Source organism: Rosa rugosa, chromosome 5 (assembly GCF_958449725.1).
Source record: "Rosa rugosa chromosome 5, drRosRugo1.1, whole genome shotgun sequence".
Lineage (NCBI taxonomy): Eukaryota > Viridiplantae > Streptophyta > Magnoliopsida > Rosales > Rosaceae > Rosa > Rosa rugosa.
The window spans coordinates 41,459,080-41,477,945 of record NC_084824.1 but is presented as its reverse complement, the minus strand read 5'-3'; the positions used below and the strand labels follow the sequence as shown (position 1 = coordinate 41,477,945).

The window sequence follows — 18,866 nt, the reverse complement described above, 5'->3', positions numbered from 1 at the left end:
ACGTATCAGTAATTTGTTATAACTGATCGACATTTTTATCAACTTGGCCACCTATAAAACCAGTCCAGGGGTTTTCTTCTAGTTCATCATCATCAATACCACTATTGCTGTTCTCCTCCAGTTCATTTCTCTTCTTCTCTGCGATGGTGATGATGAGGCAAATGGGTAAACATCCGAAACGTGTTTACTCTCTGCAACCCAACAGATGGGTGCGTTCTTCTGTGTTTGCAAGAAGATATGTCAATTACTTATTGCCAGCTCTGAAGAAGAACAAAGAAAACGAGGAGTGCTGTAACTCCGATATTCATGAGTTGGAGAAAATTGTTGGGTACCAAGTGAACATGGCAATGGTGCTGTCTGCATCAACGCAGCACGAGTTTGCCTGGATGCGCGCTTTGAAACAGAAGCTCCAATCAAATTGTCTCAATGGTAAGAGCTTTCTGCTACCTCATCCTCGTGTTTCGAAGCCTTTGAGTTTTCTGCAAAACCCTAGCTGCAGTGCAAGTTATAAGAAGAAGAAGTACTGCTCCTCCAATATGCCTAGTACGGTGAGACCGCATTTCCGAGCAAGAACTTTAGCTATCACAGAAAATGCAAAGAAAGACGAAGAGGCAGAGATGACTAGCAGGAAGTTGGTATCACTAAGAAGGCTTCTACCAGGAGGGAATGAGATGGTTGACGATGAATTGCTGGAAGAAGTAGGAAGTTATGTAACTTGTCTCCAGCTGCAGGTGACTATTCTTCGGTGTCTAGTGGGGATCGAACTCGTTAATTAGTTAAATATAATAAAAATTATTATTATTATTATTATTATTATTATTATTATTATTTTTTAGAGTTAGCTAAGTAAGTATTTTAAGTTACAAATTAATGAAATTAAGGTAACTAAATAGCCGGTTATGTGTGCAATTTCGTTATAATTACTACAGGGTATATATAACAAAAGTATATATTGTTGTTTAAGTTATGAATGTTTCTATTCATACTTTTAAAATTAGAGACTTAACTTTTTTCTCAAACAGCAAAATAGCAGCTAACTTTATCAACTTATATAAAAATGATCAATAAAGACAATAAAGTGAGAATAAACGCACCATATTCTTTCACGTCCAAACTATCTACAAACCCAACGTACTCCTTTGCCATGTTCAAACCGGGATTGAATCCCATGCTCTTATGGTATTTTCAAAAGCATAATTTTTTTCACCATCTCCTTCAATATTAAACCCTAGTTTGTCCATCAAAATCTATGGAAGAAAGTGAAAATTTAATAATTGAGAACCAAATCATGATTTTGAAACCTAAATTTTGCAAATTGTTATGAAATTATGAGAATTCTTCTGAAAAAAATTTCTTCTCAGCTAAAAAATATTGGGATGTTGACCATGTACAGAATTTGAGCTTAAAAATTGCTCACCTTACTCCACCAAGAAGTTTTTAATCTCATTTACCCAATTTAAACATCAATGATAGTTTTGCCCTCATTTTAATTAACAAACTACACTCCTCTCAGACTCTCTCCCTCGACTCCTCTCTCTCTCTCTCTCTCTCTCTCTCTCTCTCTCTCTCTCTCTCTCTCTCTCTCTCTCTCTCTCTCTCTCTCTCTCTCTCTCTCTCTCTCTCTCTCTCTCCAGCCGAACGGCTAGATGTCAAGCGACAAGACCGTCGGCCACGGCGACGACGCCTTCAACACCTTCTTCTCTGAGACCGGTGCCGGCAAGCACGTCCCACCCGCCATCTTCGTCCACCTCGAGCCCACCGTCATCGACGAGGTCCACACCAAAACCTACCGCCAGCTCTTCCACCCCGAGCAGCTCATCTCTGGCAAGGAGGACGCCGCCAACAACTTCGCCCGTGGTCACTACACCATCGGCAAAGAGATCGTCGATCTCTGCCCGGATCGGATCCGGAAGCTTGCTGATAACTGCACCGGGCTCCAGGGATTCCTTGTCTTCAATGCTGTCGGTGGCGGTACCAGGTCAGGTCTCAGGTCGCTTCTGCTGGAGAGGCTTTCTGTGGACTATGGGAAAAAGTCCAAGCTCGGATTCACTGTGTATCCTTCTCCTCAGGTTTCTACATCTGTTGTAGAGCCCTATAACAGTGTGCTCTCCACTCATTCTCTGCTTGAGCACACCGGTGTGTCTGTGTTGCTCGATAATGAGTTATTATAGGTTTTAACATGAATTCAATTACTGATGATTAATTGAAGATGTATTTATAGTCAAATTTTTTTGTGCTTAACTAATACTCTTGTGTTTTTGAACTAGATGACTGGTTATAATTTGCGTAATTAATACCTGCGTGTTTTGAATCTCCTTATTAGGGGGCAATAATATGATTATTGGGAGGCAATAATATGATTATTGGAGGGCCAATAATATGATTATTGGGGGTCAATAATATGATTATTGGGGGGCAATAAAATGTTTATTAGGGGCAATAAAATCGGACGCCGGATCCGGTCACTGTTCCCTCAACCGGATTCCCGTCACCGGTCACGAGAGTCCGGCAAGGTCTCCGATGAATTCTCTCTCTAAGTGACAAAGAAGGAGAGGGCAAAATTGTCCCAAAAATAAATAAAAAATACTTAATTGGGTATTAGGGCCAAATATATATAAAATATTGGGTAAGTGGGCAATCTCATAAGATGTTTGGGTAAATGGGGTTAATATGGCTCAAATTTGGGTAAATGGATATTTTTCCAAAAATATTTGGGTGACAAATTGGGTTTTTATTTTATTTTATAAAAATGATCAATAAAGACAATAAAGTGAGAATAAACGCACCATATTCTTTCACGTCCAAACTATCTACAAACCCAACGTACTCCTTTGCCATGTTCAAACCGGGATTGAATCCCATGTTCTAATGGTATTTTCAAAAGCATAATTTTTTTCACCATCTTCTTCAATATTAAACCCTAGTTTGTCCATCAAAATCTATGGAAGAAAGTGAAAATTCAATAATTGAGAACCAAATCATGATTTTGAAACCTAAATTTTGCAAATTGTTATGAAGTTATGAGAATTCTTTTGAAAAAAATTTCTTCTCAGCTAAAAAATATTTGGGGGACAAATTGGGTTTTTATTTTATTTTATTTTATTTCTTTTCTTTATTTTGCTTGAAGAAATTGATGGTATTGATTGTCATCTTTAAGAACTTGAAAGTCATCATCAGGAGCTTGATTGTGTTGATGCACTGTACTTTTTTTTTTATTATCAAATAAACAACTTATATACAACAACTAGTCTATTGTGAGTCGAACTCACAACATCCCGCTTATAAATGGAAGACTTATGCCACTAGACCAAATGGTACCGAGCCTTCAAGCACTATACTCGACTAATTTTTTAATTTTAAGGTTCTTATTCAAATACGAAGTAACACCTTCAGGGGCGGAGCCACATGGGGACCCAGTGGGTCCCGTGCCCCACTAACTTTCATATTTTTTTTCAATTTCTGTACATGAAAACTTGCTTAAATAATCTAGATTCTAGAGTATGTTAATATTAGCACTAGCCAACTCGGTGTAGTGGTAAGGTGTGCATTGGTTTTGTAAATGGTCCCAGGTTCGAGTCATGGATGCTGGAAATGTTACTTTTTTTCAATTGTTTTTTCCTTTTGAGAACAATAATACAATTTTTTCTTATAGTTTTAAAAGTTAAAAATAAATTATGTCTCCTTAATGAAAAATTATCTAATATCTAAAGCTATAAAGTTTATTAATAAAATATGTAATTTAGAGAAAAATATTAATTTTATTTTACTTTATTATTTTTTATTAAAATTTTGGTATATATATGTAAATTCTAATTTTGTGCCCCACTTAATAAGAAATTCTGGCTCCGCCACTGAACACCTTATAATTCCCTTTGGCTTTTCTAGCACATTTTCAAGAAATTCTTGGCCTTATTGCTACTAGTACTCCGTCTACTTGACACAAAAGAGTGGAATTGTAGAAGGAGAACTTAATGGTGATTGCATATCAAGAAAATTAGGGGTTAGAGACATTTTGAAAAGAAAAAAAATGGGGAGGTGTAGTTAGCATATTGAGTATTTGAAAAAGTAATTGGGAGCTGTAACAAATATGGAGGTCCAAATACCAATTTTAAAGATATGAATATAAGCACCTTTAAGTTATATACGAAGGTATGGTTAAAAAAGCTTAACTCTGATGTGGAAGAGGAAGAATTGCAAACTTATAACTTGTACAACATTTTGCAATGTAAGAATGTGCAATCTAAAATAATGGTAATATTGTCATAATTACTCTGTTACAACTTGTTCCTAGAATGGACTTTTCAAAGCTAAAAAACCGAAACCGATCAAACCAACACCGAACCATCTAAAAGAAACCGAAATCAGATCCAACCGATCAGTTGGTGCCTGAAACCACACTGAACAGGCCTCTTCAGTGTCAGTTCTCGATTTTACCCTATAACAACTAGTAGTGGATCAAACCTATCTAATCTAATCGGTTATGGACATTTTACAATAGGCTCTTAAACACATGATTAATTCCTACAATTTTTTAATTGAGATGATAGCTTATAATTGGTCACAAATTTTCTACATAGGCTTGTGCACACAAAATTCCTACTAACCCTATCGTGCCATAAATTGCAGTTGTAGGCTTGAGTTTGATAGGAGATTATGGATTTTGTGGAGGAAAAGATAAATTCTTTGATTAGTGTATGTGTCTAAAAGGCTGCGGTCGATATTTTTCTTATCCTATGTTTTCCCTTTTTTTGACAGGAAGAAGTGATTTCATTAATCTCATAGCTGGAATGGCACATCCAATTGATTTCCTATACTTGCACCATACATTAGTGCGCAACTAAAAAATTAATAGTACCATCCACTAGAACATTGACGCTCACTTATTCAGTGAGCCTACATGACTATGACTAGTCTTCTTACACAATATTAAAATTAGACAAGAACCCTTCACCAATTAACTCAATTGTGGTGCTCAGGGATCCTCTTTACTGCATAGAATGTAAGCAAAAAATATTCTAAATACTAGACCCAAGCCCCCTGGTAGCCTGCTTCCTCTTGGACCAAGTATTAGGTTCAAAAGACCCAGCCCTAGCCCATATGAAGCAAGCCAGCCCAGCAGCCCCAAGCTTGCTTGAAGCCACCAAACACCGCCTAGCACACTGCCAAGAGCACCGTGCAGCTTCATCATTCCACCAGTAAGAACACCTAATATTTTGGGCCAGCGATGGAGACCCAGCAGTCAGAACCGCCAAGCAACCACCCCTGTTTGAGATCGGCGCTGCCCCGATGCCTCCATGTGCAAGCATTCCTCTGTTTCTGTCTTGTTTCTATCAATACCATAACTAATATGCCTAAACCAAATGCAAATACCCCAAACTATGTAAATTCAGTAAAACAATTGAAATGAAAACACAAGCAATTGGCACTGATTGGCGTTTCAGTATTGCAAGTAGAGATACAGTGAAGATGGAAGTTTGAAACTTGAAACAACCCGATGTAGTAGTGCTGAGTTGTATTTCACTAATTCATGAGTTGAAGATTAACATTTCAATTATGTTCCATATAAATATTAATGCTAACAGAAGGATTGTGTAAATGGATATGAAGTTAAATTCACTGATTATTTGAGCCTTCAAAAGCGGCATGACACTTTGCATAAGAGTATTAGTGCTATGAGAATGGGTACTTGGCCCCTACAAGAGAACAAAACTAAACCAAACACAACCTTTTTTTTGCTGGCACTTGAAATACATGTGAAAGTAAAAATACAACAGAACAGGAGAGTAGTTATATATAGCACAGACATGCTCTCCATCATATCTAGAAAATGTTTAAACTAATTAGGCCTTCTTAATTGTCTCTCCTCTAGAATTTGATACATCGTTGAATTGTGGCCTCTTGTTTCCCGGGTAAAATTTCATCTGGGATTCTTACACTGTATAATGCTGCTGGATTGAATCAAGGTCCAGGCCCTTCAGCTTCGCCACTGACTCGACATGTCCCTTGAGTGTGGTAAGCTCACGAAGTCTGTAAACACAAGTCCGAAAGACAACTTTTTCAGTATTTGATGTCAAACAAAACAGATATTATATCTCCTAAGGAAATGTTCTCGTGCCAGAAAATCTAGCATGTTATGTTGTTAGACTGTAAATTAGAGACACTTGTGCAAGATTTGATTACACGGCAACTAAAAATATCAAATATTGCGCAAGAGAATACTGGCCATATCATATAAAAATTTTGAGATATCACTTTAGTTTCTAATAGAATGGCGTCTTACCTTGCCATCTCTGCTCGTCTCTTAGCCTGCTCGGCAATCTCAGACAGCTCTCTGTAGCTGCTCTTGTCACTAAACAGAGTACTACTTTCTGGTGCTTGCAGTCCATGAAGGGTCCTTTGTGCATGAGCCCATTGAGCTTCCCTCTCCTCTTTTCCATAATCTTTCTTGGTGGTAAAGGCAGTCTGTCACAAGAATGATAGATCAGATTTAAAATCTTGAGTTCACCATTTAAACCAACTCAATGTATAGTTCCACTTTGTATTCAAAAGAAATCTAAGATGTACCTTGTTCTCTAGCATGTTGAGCCATGCCTTTCCACTCAAGATGTAACGGATGGCAAACTTCATAATGTCTAGTGGGAAATAGAAGACAATGCTGTAAATCCAGATGACACCGGCCCATCCCCAACCGACTCCATGTATTCTTGCAAATCCCCAGTTGGCATATACTGCTATCAAAGTTGCAATCTGAAAAATGGCACATAATTTTTAGCTTTGTATGATATGCACAGATTAGTCTGTATTTGAAAGAGAACCTGGAAAGGAAATCCATGTCATTGTTCTTACCAGCTGGGCGACGGCAAAAGCACTGAGCAACAGTAGTCCAGGGAGTTCCAAAAAGGACCAGCTTCGTGATCGAGTGACAAAAATGAGAGCCTGGCTCACAATACTGACTTGTAGGTACAAAGCAGCCATTTGATCCTCAGGACTCTCTCTTATAGATCTGACACCAAATGTATTCTGCAGAAAAAGCATATTTTCAATATTTAACAAACTTTGAAGAAAAGTTTCTCTAAACATAAGTACTCCTTTACATAGCAAACTGTAACTTACCGAAAAGAAGTTAGTTTCTTTCATCAACCAGAAGAATATAACAGTCATCAATGCCAAGTAACCTCCGAGCACAATCCCAGTAGCAAATATCTCTTTCAATTTCCAGCTATCAGGAAGGGGAGATGGCACAACTCTATCCTTTGAGATCGTCATAATTGTTCCTTCAAAAGTTAACAAGTACATAGTGTAAATAATCACGATTATTAATAGTAATTGAAAATTCATGACCTTATAAGAAGAATAAAATTAAAAAAATCACCATCGTTTAATATGGCAATAATCAAAACCATGAAAGGAGAGAAGTCAAACTTCCAAATGAGTGCAATGAACATGAAACCAAACTGCAACATTTTCCAAAACAAAAGACAATTAGATCAATATTGACTTGATATGCAAGGGAAGCCAAATGTTTTTAATCGCCAGCGTTTACTTACCACAATACGGATGGTGATGGAAACTGCATAGATCTACAAGAAAACAAGAAAATAAAAGGAAAAGTTAAAGGTGGGAGTCGTCAACTGTTTAGTCAAGCTAACAAGTTTAAGTGACATGTTGACAAGAAAGGCGGAGAAACTAACTGTGTAGTTCTTCATTCTCTGGAAAATAGCTCTACTGGTCAACACTGCACTGATGATGACACTCAATCCGGGTTCTGTAAGAACAATGTCGGAAGCACCTCGTGCAGCATCTGTAGCATCAGCGACAGCAATTCCAATATCGGCCTTCTTCAATGCAGGGGCATCATTGACACCATCTCCTGTCATTCCACAAATGTGCTTTCTCTCCTGCAACTTCTTCACAATCTCGTATTTGTGCTCTACAAGTAGCAAAAACAAGTGTCAGAAAACATAAACAAAAGAGCCTTTCAGCTTTCGAAACAAAACGGTAAAAACCGTTTTCACTTATAACAACTCACCTGGAAACACTCCAGCAAACCCGTCAGCCTTCTCGATTAACTCTTCTATTGGGAGGGCAGCTATGCTTGCATCCTTGTGTTGACCAAGTAAGGAAGCAGATGGGTACATGTTTGTTCCCATTCCAAGTCTGCGACCAGTTTCCTTTGCGATAGCAAGTTGATCACCTGTGCGTATGGAGACAAATGGGTGAGTGAGCATAACCATGCACAAGAATCAAAACAAATGCATAAAAGGGATAGATGGAAGTAAGAAGTGACTTACCAGTAATCATCTTAACATTCACACCGAGATTAAGAGCCTGGCGGATAGTTTCTGCACTATCGTGTCTTGGTGGATCAAAAAGAGGCAACAACCCAACCAACTGCCATGGACCACCCTCACTTTCTTTTGATTTTGCGGGCACTTCCTGTAACATATACGAATAGCAATGATGAGAGGGTGTTGATTTAGTTATTACCATGAACAGAATGCAATACATTACTATAAACAGTAAGGTTGGGTCATCAAACCTGTCTAGCAACAGCCAAAGACCGAAGACCACGTTCAGCATACTTGTCAATAATGGCAAAAGCCTTCTTCTTGAAATCCTCTTTGCACTTGCAGAGGTCCAAAATCTATAAAAAGAAATTGATTAACTAGTAAGCCATTAGGAATACTTGGCTTAACAATGTAGATAATATTGGGTCATGGTTAAATATAGGAAAAAACTGAAGTACCTGCTCAGGTGCACCTTTGCTTGCTCTGTGCCAGTTTCCATCAGAATCAATGTAAGTCAAAGCAGTTCTCTTGTCCACAGGATTAAATGGCAAGAAGTGAATTTCTCGAATTCCAGCACGGGCCTGCATGCATAAGTATGCAATGTATAAGATCCTCACATTCGCCGCAAATTCCCTTCAAGAGTTAATTAAGAAACAACTATATATCTGAGAAGAAAAAAGTTTGAAAAAAGAGTTATACCTCTTTTGGGTCAGCAAGCATTCCAACCATGGCAGCATCAATGGCGTCCTGGTTTTCGGTTCTAGATGCCCTTGCAGCAAGAAGAACCACATGGTCTTTCTCCGTACCCTTGGAAAAGACCTCAATCAAGTTTTTGTCAACACTAAGCTTGTTAAGAGTTAGTGTTCCTGTCTTGTCACTGCAAAGCACATCCATACCAGCCATTTCTTCAATGGCAGTCATTCTCTTAGTGATAGCACCCTGCTGAGAGAGCCTGTGAGATCCAATAGCCATTGTCACAGACAAGACGGTAGGCATGGCAATGGGAATGCCTCCGATCAAGAGTACAAGGAGATTGTCAATTCCGTCCCTGTACTTTCTGTGCTGAATGGGATACATGACTACAATCTCAACCAACATTCCAACTGCAATGGAGCAGATACAGAAGTTTCCAATAGCAGTGAGAACCTTCTGGAAATGTCCAACTTGGTTGGTGCTGTCTACAAGATGAGCAGCCTTCCCAAAGAAGGTGTGGACACCAGTGGCAATGACAACAGCTTCGATTTCACCTTGTTTGCAAGTTGAACCAGAGAAAACTTCATCTCCTGGATGCTTGGTCACTGGAAGTGATTCTCCCGTAAGGGCAGATTGATCAATCTTTAAAGGATCACCCTCAAGAAGACGAGCATCAGCTGGGACAATGTCTCCCAACTTGATGCTAATGATATCTCCTGGAACCAGGATGGCAGCATCCTCCTCAGACCATTTTCCATCTCTAAGCACCTACATATACAATATACATCACCATGAACCACAATGTAAATCAATATTATGACATCCAGTTATTTTGGACTAACACAAATTGTGAATAGAGTTGGTAACTAAGTAATCTTTCTATCACTGTTCTCTCATTCTCAACAATGAAGTATCAAGAACATTACACTGCTCTATAAATGTAGATGAGTAAATATGAATCTTATTTAGATACGTGCTAGAGTGGAAAATGAAACTCAACTTCGTAAGTTTGATTAGGTATCTTATTTAATCTCTTGCCAATTAAGTTTGTGAGCATATTATTACCTTAGTCTTGGGAGCAAGACCAGCCATAAGTGCAGCAGCTGCATTTCCTGCATTGTTTTCTTCAATGAAACTGATAGTGGAGTTGATCACCAACAAGCAGACAATACCCACAAAATCTTGCCAATCTGGGGGCTTCCCACCACCATTGGCCAAAGCAATAGCCATAATGGCTGCAGCTTCCATGACCCATGATAGAGGATTCCACATAAACCCAAGGAACTTGAGAAATTTGCTTTCCTGTTCATTTTCAGTACCAAAAGTTATAGTCAATTCTCTAATTCAAAATTTAGATATTATGAACCAAACAAAGTATGTTCCTATGAAAATTAAAGTACCTTCTTCTCTTCTAGCTTGTTGGGACCAAAAATCTCGAGCCTCTGGGCTCCTTCCGCCCCGCTTAGACCTTCTCTGGAACATTTCAGCTGCTCAAACACTTCCTCAATGGGAATCCTTTCCTGAAAACCAACTCATTGTTAGGAATTTGTTCAATATCAACTGTAACCTCATTTTACATTAGGATCGTATGTAATTTTTTTTATTTTTTTTTAGAATGGATTAAACTAATAATTAAATTTGGAATAATACTAGAAGAATTGCCAACCAAATCATAGTTGTGAACTCAGACAAGAAACTGTTGGCAATAATCACAACTGTCGGAGAATCACATCTAAGACAACGTACATGTCACAAGCACATAACATGCACATGAGTGTTACCGGCCAGTTCATTGGTTTCACATTCTTTTCTAACATATGCATTAGGTCCACATGTGACCTTGCAATGGTATATAATACATTACAATAGTCACAACAACCATGACTATTCGTCTCCTAAATAAGTAGATCCCACCCAAAATATGTATTTTTGAAATAATTTTTCTCCAGAAAGTGACCGGAGACGAATTTGTGCAACTATCTAGTACCATAGAAAAAAAAAAATATCACAAAATATCACCTTTTCTTGTTTAAATCTGAGACAGATTTTTTATAATTATATTCTATTTCTCGAACTGATAAACTCAAATGACTTAGAAACTAAATATTATTTTTGGATCCTTGAAAACGAAATCCCACCACAAAACCAACGGTAAGCAGAATTAATTTCACAAATTAAAATAAATTTCTTAGGTTTGATGGGACTCAAATTTCAAAGTCAACTATTAGATTGTTCATAAAATTCCAAAATTAAAAAAAAAAAAAAAAACGCCAATAATTTAGCGAGTCGAGCTGAGTCGACTCGGTAACTCAGTGTACAAGACTAGACTGTCTAATCCAAACTCTGGGCCTTCTCGGGATGCTAGCCAATCACCAAAGCGTTGACTGACGCCGTTGTAATTTAACGGCTTTTTAATTTTAGTAATCATGATATAATAGTCGTCTGTGTCAGTGGGACAGCGCAGTTTTTCAACGCCAGGGCTCCATTGGTGCGTAGATCACACGCGCTCCAAAAGGGGTCGGGATACGAGAGAGGAATTAAAAAAAAGCAAAGGGGTAAAATAAGAAAACTAAATACAAATCTGAATGTGAGAAACCCAACGGTAAACAGAGTTTGTGTCAGTGAAGGCTAGGGACTCTCTCTCAGGTCGAACGTGAGAGTCATCAAAAGAAACGAAGTTGTGTTTTGTTTGAGATTTAGTACCACGGAAAGGTACTTGTAATTTCTAGGGTTAAACTTTTGGAGGAACCAAACGAGGTGTGAGAGGAAGAGAGAGAGAAGGAGTTTATTGCGTAAACAACTTGGGGGGACATTATTAACCGTAGTGGACTCATCTCTCTGTCATTCACATGTCTTGGATCCACGGGTTTGGAAACTAGTATATGGTTTGAGAAAACAAAACAAAAATTTGAATCTTTGGGATGAACCCATGTCAAACAAAATGGCTCTTCTGAGAAACCCAGATGGAAACTGATATGAACTTTTGAAGTAGCTATGCATGCAAAGAGTAAAACAGAGCATAAAGCCATGGAACATATGGTTTTCTAGTTAGTTGTTAAACCACCGATCAAAACCACATGTCTAGACACGATTCTGCCTGTGAATGATGGTTTTGATTCGCAATTTAACAACATAACATACGGTAACTCTCTAAGTGGCGCTTTTAGAGAAATATGAGATTAGAACTGTTAGAATTAGATCTGAGCATCAACCAACGAAGACCCAGTTGAAAAACATGCACAAAGAGACCGTTAAACATAAGAACAAGCTCAAGCCATGGATTGAAAAAGCACCCACCACCCAGAAAAAAGTAAAGAACAACAGCTCGTTTCCCAGGAAAGCTAGTAAAGATTGGCAAAAGGTAAGTGAAGGAAAGTATACCAGATCAACAGTCTCGTTCTTGATCTCCTCAAGGCTGATAGCCTTGTCCGGGCCCCCCATCTTTTCCAGTCAAATTTGTCACAACAACAATACGTAGAAGACGATGATGTTTATATAACCAAGAACTCTAGCTAGGCTCTAGCTAGTAGTTACTAGCAAAGCTGAGAGATTAAATCCAAGGATTTTAAAGAAGCATTGAATGAATGGAGATATTTTGAATCCCAAGGAGAAAAAGAAAGAGAGCAGTAGTGACTCTCTGGCTTTAGTGATGGCCGGTGATGAGATGAGATGAGATTGTGCAGAGGATGCCTCTTCTTATATACCTCTCCGAGGAGGCTATGAGTCTATAACCCTCTCCCCCGCCGTTTAACCCCAACCCCAACCCCAAGTGGGCCTCTATTATGACTTTTAATCTAACTCTTATGGATTACTTCCAATTCCTAGCAAAGAAAAGAAACACAGAAGAAAATTGGAGAATAAAAGCAATAAAATAACAAAGGGTTGGTGGTTATCTTTGTAGACCAATTGTTTCTCAAGTATTACCGGTGACTCTTGACTGGGGCAGCTGCCGCCGGTACTGCTACAGTTGATTTTTGATTAGTTTTTTATTGATAGGGATTTTTGATGCCTTGGGGTTCTGACCCCTATTTCATAGGCTTGCCCACCCAATCAAAATTATGCTGACGTGCATTTCATGTTCCCCCTCCCACTATTTCCTATTGCAGAAAAAAAATTCTTCCTCAGTTGTTTCTTCCCAAGAAGTTATCAACAGAGATTTGTCACACGAGTCGGCTACGGCTAGGGAAGTGAAATTGGATTCTCTAATTGTGAAGAAATTGGATTCGAATTCTCTAATTGTTATTGTTTGTTTTAATTTTAGCGGGGTAGTACAGACACAAACATGCATAATTGCATATTCTTGTACAAGTTGTTTTTTTTATTAACATAGAGATCCACAAGACTAACAATGAAGCCAAGATGTGCTTTACGTGTCCAACAAATAGATTTTGGGTTGAAGTAGAGTGTGTCGTAGCTCAGCACGCGAGAAACAGAACTGTGTCTAGAGTAGAGGTAAGGATGAGAGCTTGTGCAGGGATACAATTAATTGTTCGAAACCCTAAGCTTTTTCGCCACCACATTTCGAGATGACTCACTCGGCCGCAAATTACAACATGATGGCAGATCCATCCGCTTTGTCAAGCTCATAAGCACTAAGAGCAAGATCACCGGTGCTGGTTTGCCCGGGCAAGGCTAAGGAATGATGATGTGGTGACCGGGCAAGAGTGTTTTTGCAACTCCACCGTTAGAATATTGCCCAGCCATGTTTTGTCTTTTGATGACCCTAGGCAAAATAAAAGGCAAGCCCGTGACATTTTGTTTGACTTCTCTTGCCCAGCTGCCATCTCCTTCCAGCAGCATTTATTGAGAACGTCAGCGTCAGAGCAGCACGGACAGACGCGGAAGAGAGCAACCGTTGTGGGCACGCACGAATCAACAGCTGACAACAAGTGGAGGCAGAGCAGGTTTGTCTCCTAGCGACAACAAGTGGGCAACGACACTTGACGCGTGGAAGCTTTCCGTTTGATATCAGCAAATTTGAAAGCAACGGTCCTTTGATCTGGGCCGTTGTTTTCAATTAAATGTGTGGATCGACGGTAATGGAATTAATAGGTGAACAGTGTTGACCGGGCAAGAAAAACAACGGGTGTAAACCTATGTCCAGTGGCAGTGAATAGTAACTTGACCAGTCGAATTCTTGACTTCTCGACTTTGCCTTTTATTGACTACGGGTGAACTTGCTCTAAGAGCAAGTTCACCGGGCTTGATTATGCCCGGGCTCCACATCAAAAAGTGACCAAAGTCACCAAAATCTAACTATTGAAGCTTCCACCGGGCTTGGGCAAGCGAACAGTGCGTGGCCCAGGACACGAGCTCGGGCAGCACGGTGACTGAGGGCGTGACCCAGGGCTCCAACGTGGCCGAAGAGGATAGACGCGCTAGGACAAATGCATGTGATTCACTCGCTTGGAGCGTAGTGCCGAGAAACCCAGATGCGCGTGAAGTGCAGGTTTTTGTCATGTAGCGGCATGTGGGGGGCCGACGTGGCAAGTAGCCATTGGTCTCCTTTGGAATTTGAATGTAAGGTCCACAAATCTGGACCGTTGTTTTGTTTAATTATGGGATGACAATTTACAATTATGGAATTATGGACCTATGAACTAGGTTTGCAGATAAAAAAAAAGGGGCAGAAAAAAAATTTAGGGAAAAGTATAAATACCTCACCTCCTATTTTACCTCTCACACAAAAATGATGTAGTGTAAAGATCATGTCTATTTATTGAAATTTTTCATGCAGATAAAAGTGTCGGTAGATTTTCACTCTTTTAAAAACAAATTGTCGGTTGTGTACATAAGACTTAATGTCAATGGAGTTATTAAAAAAAAAAAAAAAAAGACTCGTCGGTGGATATATCATTTTTCTATCCATAAAATTTTCTTTGGTTGGATTTCCAAAATGTTCATCAATAGTATTTATTTACATCATACATTTCTCATTTACACTTAAAAATTTAATAAAATATTCGATGAACAGTAATTGACTGGTGACCCTGACCCCAACGGGTGGAAACAAAGGTCCAGTGGTAGTGAATAGTGTCTTACCCCGGTGACCTGGTGACCCTGACCTGGCGACCCAACGGGTGAACTTGCTCTAACAAAGCTCATAAGCCCCATAAATCGGGTTCATGGTGTATGACCTGATTAGACAGGGTTCACTCTGATATATTGTTGAAGAGCGAAAAGCACAGCCTATGAGACCCACTATTTATCAGTACAATTACTACAATATCTTCTTCTTCTTCTTTATGGGAAGACGTGTATATTAAGAGTAAATATTACACATAACGTCTCATTATTTTTTGAGCAAGACATAATTACATAATCTAAATTGGTTCACCTATTCTCCAATGCAACAAGTTTGAAAGGTATAGGGTCTGGAACCAATAATTGAAAACCATGAACCATGAACTCAAGGTATTAAACTTTCTTAGTTTGGTGAGGATAAAATGACTTTGGAATATCAAAATTTGGCAAAGACGCATCTCAAAATATTAAAGATCAAATAAAGAGAAACGAGTTCGCAATGGAAAGCACACTATGCCTCTCGACCTTTGATCCAATTGGCTATGATTTATTTGCTTGGCCTTTCTTTTGAATTTTTGTTTCTTTTCTCTAAAAGGTTTTTGCTTCATATCCACCGCTCTCATTGTTCTCTTTCATGTATATAACAAACAAAAAAGGCGAGTAAGCTAATTCCAAATCCTCGGATTCCCTTGAAACCACAAATATGTTTGTTGTTGGAGTGAGTTTGTCATAGAACAATAACATTCTTTGTTGAGGATCAACAAGTCCACTATCTACATATTGCTCTATCGTCATCGATTCGACTCGCACCAAAAGTCGAGTAAAGTTGAAAACGTTGCAAGCTAGATACAAAGGCCCCAGGCAACAACCACCATCCTTAGAGCAAGTTCACTGGGTCAATACTATTCACTGCTTTTTGCTTTTCATTTCCACCATCTAGATCACTGGGTCAGATATTGTTCACAAAATGTCACTCTGGGTCAATTTCTTGACCGGCCAATTGACAATCAGTGACCTTTTGTGAACAGTATCTGACCCAGTGACCTAGATTGTGGAAATGAAAGGCAAAAAATAGTGAATAGTATTGACCCAGTGAACTTGCTCTTACAGCCACCGAGAGGGAATACTTTTGCCAACATCAACGTACCCATCATGCTTGAACAAAAATATAATGTGTAGCTCTAGACTTATTAGGGCTGAGTAGCTCCAGGTGGACCAACCATGCTGAACCCCACCAAAGCCACCATGCCATGCTTCGTTGAGAGACTCAATCCAAAATGATGGCCAACTGAACCAACTTCTTGAGATTTTCTCATCTACCTCCAATTTTTCATTCTATATGAAAAATATTCATTATACCTGTAGTTAACTTCGAATGACCAACATCATTTATAGAACAAATTTCATTTTACTTCCCTAATCTTCATACCCTAAATCACATGTGCTCCCCACACTTCTAATTTCATCACAATTGTACCCCTGTACTTTCAATTCCAATCAATCTTGTCCAATTTTTAGCTTTTTTGCTAATTATTGGGTAGTATATTTTGAAATTTTGGTCATTTATGATATAATTTTGCATCCTATGTTAGTGATTCATCATCCTACAAGGAAGCCCATTAGAGTCACGCTTTCAATTTACATAATATTTGACGGAAAAACTTGTGATTAGACAAGATTGATTAAATCAAGGAGCACAAGGGTACATGTGATGAAATTAGAACTGCAAAGGGCATAACTTATTTAAGGTGTAAAGCTCAGGGATCTATAATGAAATTACTTTTCAAAATTTGGGTTCTCTTTAGTGTCGCTGCGCTAGGGCTTTCAAAAACATTTCTAGCCTCCATCCGACAACGCGTCCATGCATGGATGCAATTGTCGGACCGTCGTTGTTGATGGGTCAGTGTGGTTCTCTAGATTGGGGTAATGTTGCTCTAGATCGATGGGATCGGCAACAGGTGGTAAGAGAGATTGGGGTCGCTGGGGGCTGTGCTTCTGTTCGTGCATGCCGAGTTTGTGGGTCAGATGGGTGGCAGAAAATTTGTCTGATGTCACTGGTTTGGGGGTGAGGAGGGCGGAGGAAACAGGTTCCTTGGTGATGGTTTGAAATCTGGTTGGACGGAGATGGTGGTTGATGGTTGATCTTTTCTAGATTGGAGCTGTGAATCGTTCCAAATCATTTCTGGGTAGGTTGGAAGGTGGAGCATTATCTTGGGAGAACCGGGTTAGAAGAGCGCTGGCGATGGCAACTCGATACAGGTGGTGGGGCGACAAAGAGAGTGGGACGTCGGTGGTGGCTGTGTTAGAGCTGGGTTGGGCCTTACACACGAGCAGTTACCTCCTTGCTACCTGGGCTGATGCTTGGGTTTGGGCTCATTTTTTGGGCCCTGCCTAGCTCGGCTGTGTATTTTTAAGTTTCTATTTGTTTCTGTTATTTAGTTTTGTTGTGGTTTTTGCGGGTAATAAGTCCTTACATTTGTGGTGTACGACTAGTCGGGCTACATACTTGTGTGCATACTCAAAGTGACTTGTCTGTCCTAGTTAGGCGGTGAGTTCCTTACTTTGTCAAATAGTCGCTACCACCTAGTGGCAGGGTGAAACTATGTGTCACCGAATTTACATTTCAGTGATAACATAGTGGAAAAGCTGATCTTAATAATTAGTATAATATAACATTGAGTAAGCATTTACTTTCCGGTATTGTCACCACAATTGTAAAGTAAATGAAGTAGGCAGTTATGCACTCTTCGTGAATTGGTGTGCTTGTTAGAATACATGTTTTTAGTTGAGACTACTATTATTATCTTCTTGGCTCATAAAGTTTACCTTGAAGATGATTTTCTTACTCAATCTTACGAACATGCAGAGCGATACACTGGACCATGACATATACAAATCTTACGACAAATTTTTTCATACCATGCCAGCAGTTTCAATCTTGTAAATAGTAGACTTGTTAAAATTTTCAAAATGACAACGATTGATGGATAGGTTTATTACTAAAAGTAACCAAGGCATCCAAATGCGCAACATAAACCACATGATTAATTCTATTTCTGCAAAAAGGGTTAGCAAAACAGATGCCTTTGCTTTTTCCATTTTCTCATTGTTTACTGGTGCAACAACGGCTAGCTGATCAAAAGTCAGAGGGACGAAATAATTCATTAGTTTATTTCATTGACTATAGAAGGGTACAATAATTCAATTTTTAGAGGTAATAAATCGTATATGACTTCAATGATCGAAATGATCATGTGGCAAACTCACGGTATAAGAAGTTGGAGAACTTCCACTGGAATTAATTTAGAGGGATGACAAAACTCAGAATCTTTTTCCATGAATGTGGGCTATAAAATGTTTTTTTTTTATTTGAATAAACAATCCCCAAAGAAACCGATTAGGTTATAATGTTAGTTTTGTATGCCTTCAGGTAGGAAATTGGTTTAAGATTATATTAGGTTAGAGATTCGATCTCTTCTAATATAATAAGAAAATATATATATATATGAGTGTATATATATTTATATAATTGAAAGTTTTAACTCTCCACCCGATCCCTGATGTAAGTGAGATTTGAACTCGTGACCTCCACGATGTTAGTTAAGCTAGCTAACCATCTGGCCACTGCTCACCGATAATGGGAAGTTATATAATGAGAGCACTGTGCTATTCTATCTTAAAAGATCTTAAGTTCAATTTCTCTCGTCATGGTCTTTACAATATTAAAAATCTGACTCCCTCTCTCTATTAACGCTAGCTATATCGACGCGTCTCACTATCTCTGATAATGACTTCATTGGTTTTTGAGTTGTGCATTACGCTATAGTAAATTCCAATCCACTAATCTCTAATAACTCCCTC

The 18,866-nt window shown here is 38.8% G+C and overlaps 3 protein-coding genes across 4 annotated transcripts; 2 read left to right on the top strand and 1 right to left on the bottom strand.

Annotated features, from left to right (window-relative positions):
- Positions 1 to 900, top strand: LOC133710299 (transcription factor bHLH146). Its single transcript, XM_062136337.1, has one exon. It carries the CDS (start codon positions 144 to 146, stop codon positions 774 to 776), a length of 633 nt encoding a protein of 210 aa, XP_061992321.1. The 5' UTR covers positions 1 to 143; the 3' UTR covers positions 777 to 900.
- Positions 901 to 1,624: 724 nt separating this feature from the next.
- Positions 1,625 to 2,418, top strand: LOC133710300 (tubulin alpha chain-like). Its single transcript, XM_062136338.1, has one exon. It carries the CDS (start codon positions 1,647 to 1,649, stop codon positions 2,169 to 2,171), a length of 525 nt encoding a protein of 174 aa, XP_061992322.1. The 5' UTR covers positions 1,625 to 1,646; the 3' UTR covers positions 2,172 to 2,418.
- Positions 2,419 to 5,587: 3,169 nt separating this feature from the next.
- Positions 5,588 to 12,722, bottom strand: LOC133707858 (plasma membrane ATPase 4). 2 transcript variants are annotated; one of them, XM_062133329.1, is made up of 16 exons: positions 12,363 to 12,719; positions 10,382 to 10,501; positions 10,047 to 10,283; positions 8,988 to 9,749; positions 8,747 to 8,869; positions 8,540 to 8,644; positions 8,292 to 8,436; positions 8,030 to 8,194; positions 7,692 to 7,930; positions 7,548 to 7,580; positions 7,373 to 7,454; positions 7,114 to 7,274; positions 6,847 to 7,020; positions 6,565 to 6,747; positions 6,281 to 6,462; positions 5,588 to 6,027 (listed from the first exon to the last, which is right to left on the bottom strand). In XM_062133329.1, exons 1-16 carry the CDS (start codon positions 12,420 to 12,422, stop codon positions 5,931 to 5,933), a joined length of 2,868 nt encoding a protein of 955 aa, XP_061989313.1. In that variant the 5' UTR covers positions 12,423 to 12,719; the 3' UTR covers positions 5,588 to 5,930. The 2 variants fall into 2 exon arrangements, with proteins under 2 accessions (XP_061989313.1, XP_061989312.1); XM_062133328.1 differs by having other exon boundaries at positions 6,847 to 7,274; positions 12,363 to 12,722.
- Between the last annotated feature and the right edge of the window lie 6,144 nt (positions 12,723 to 18,866).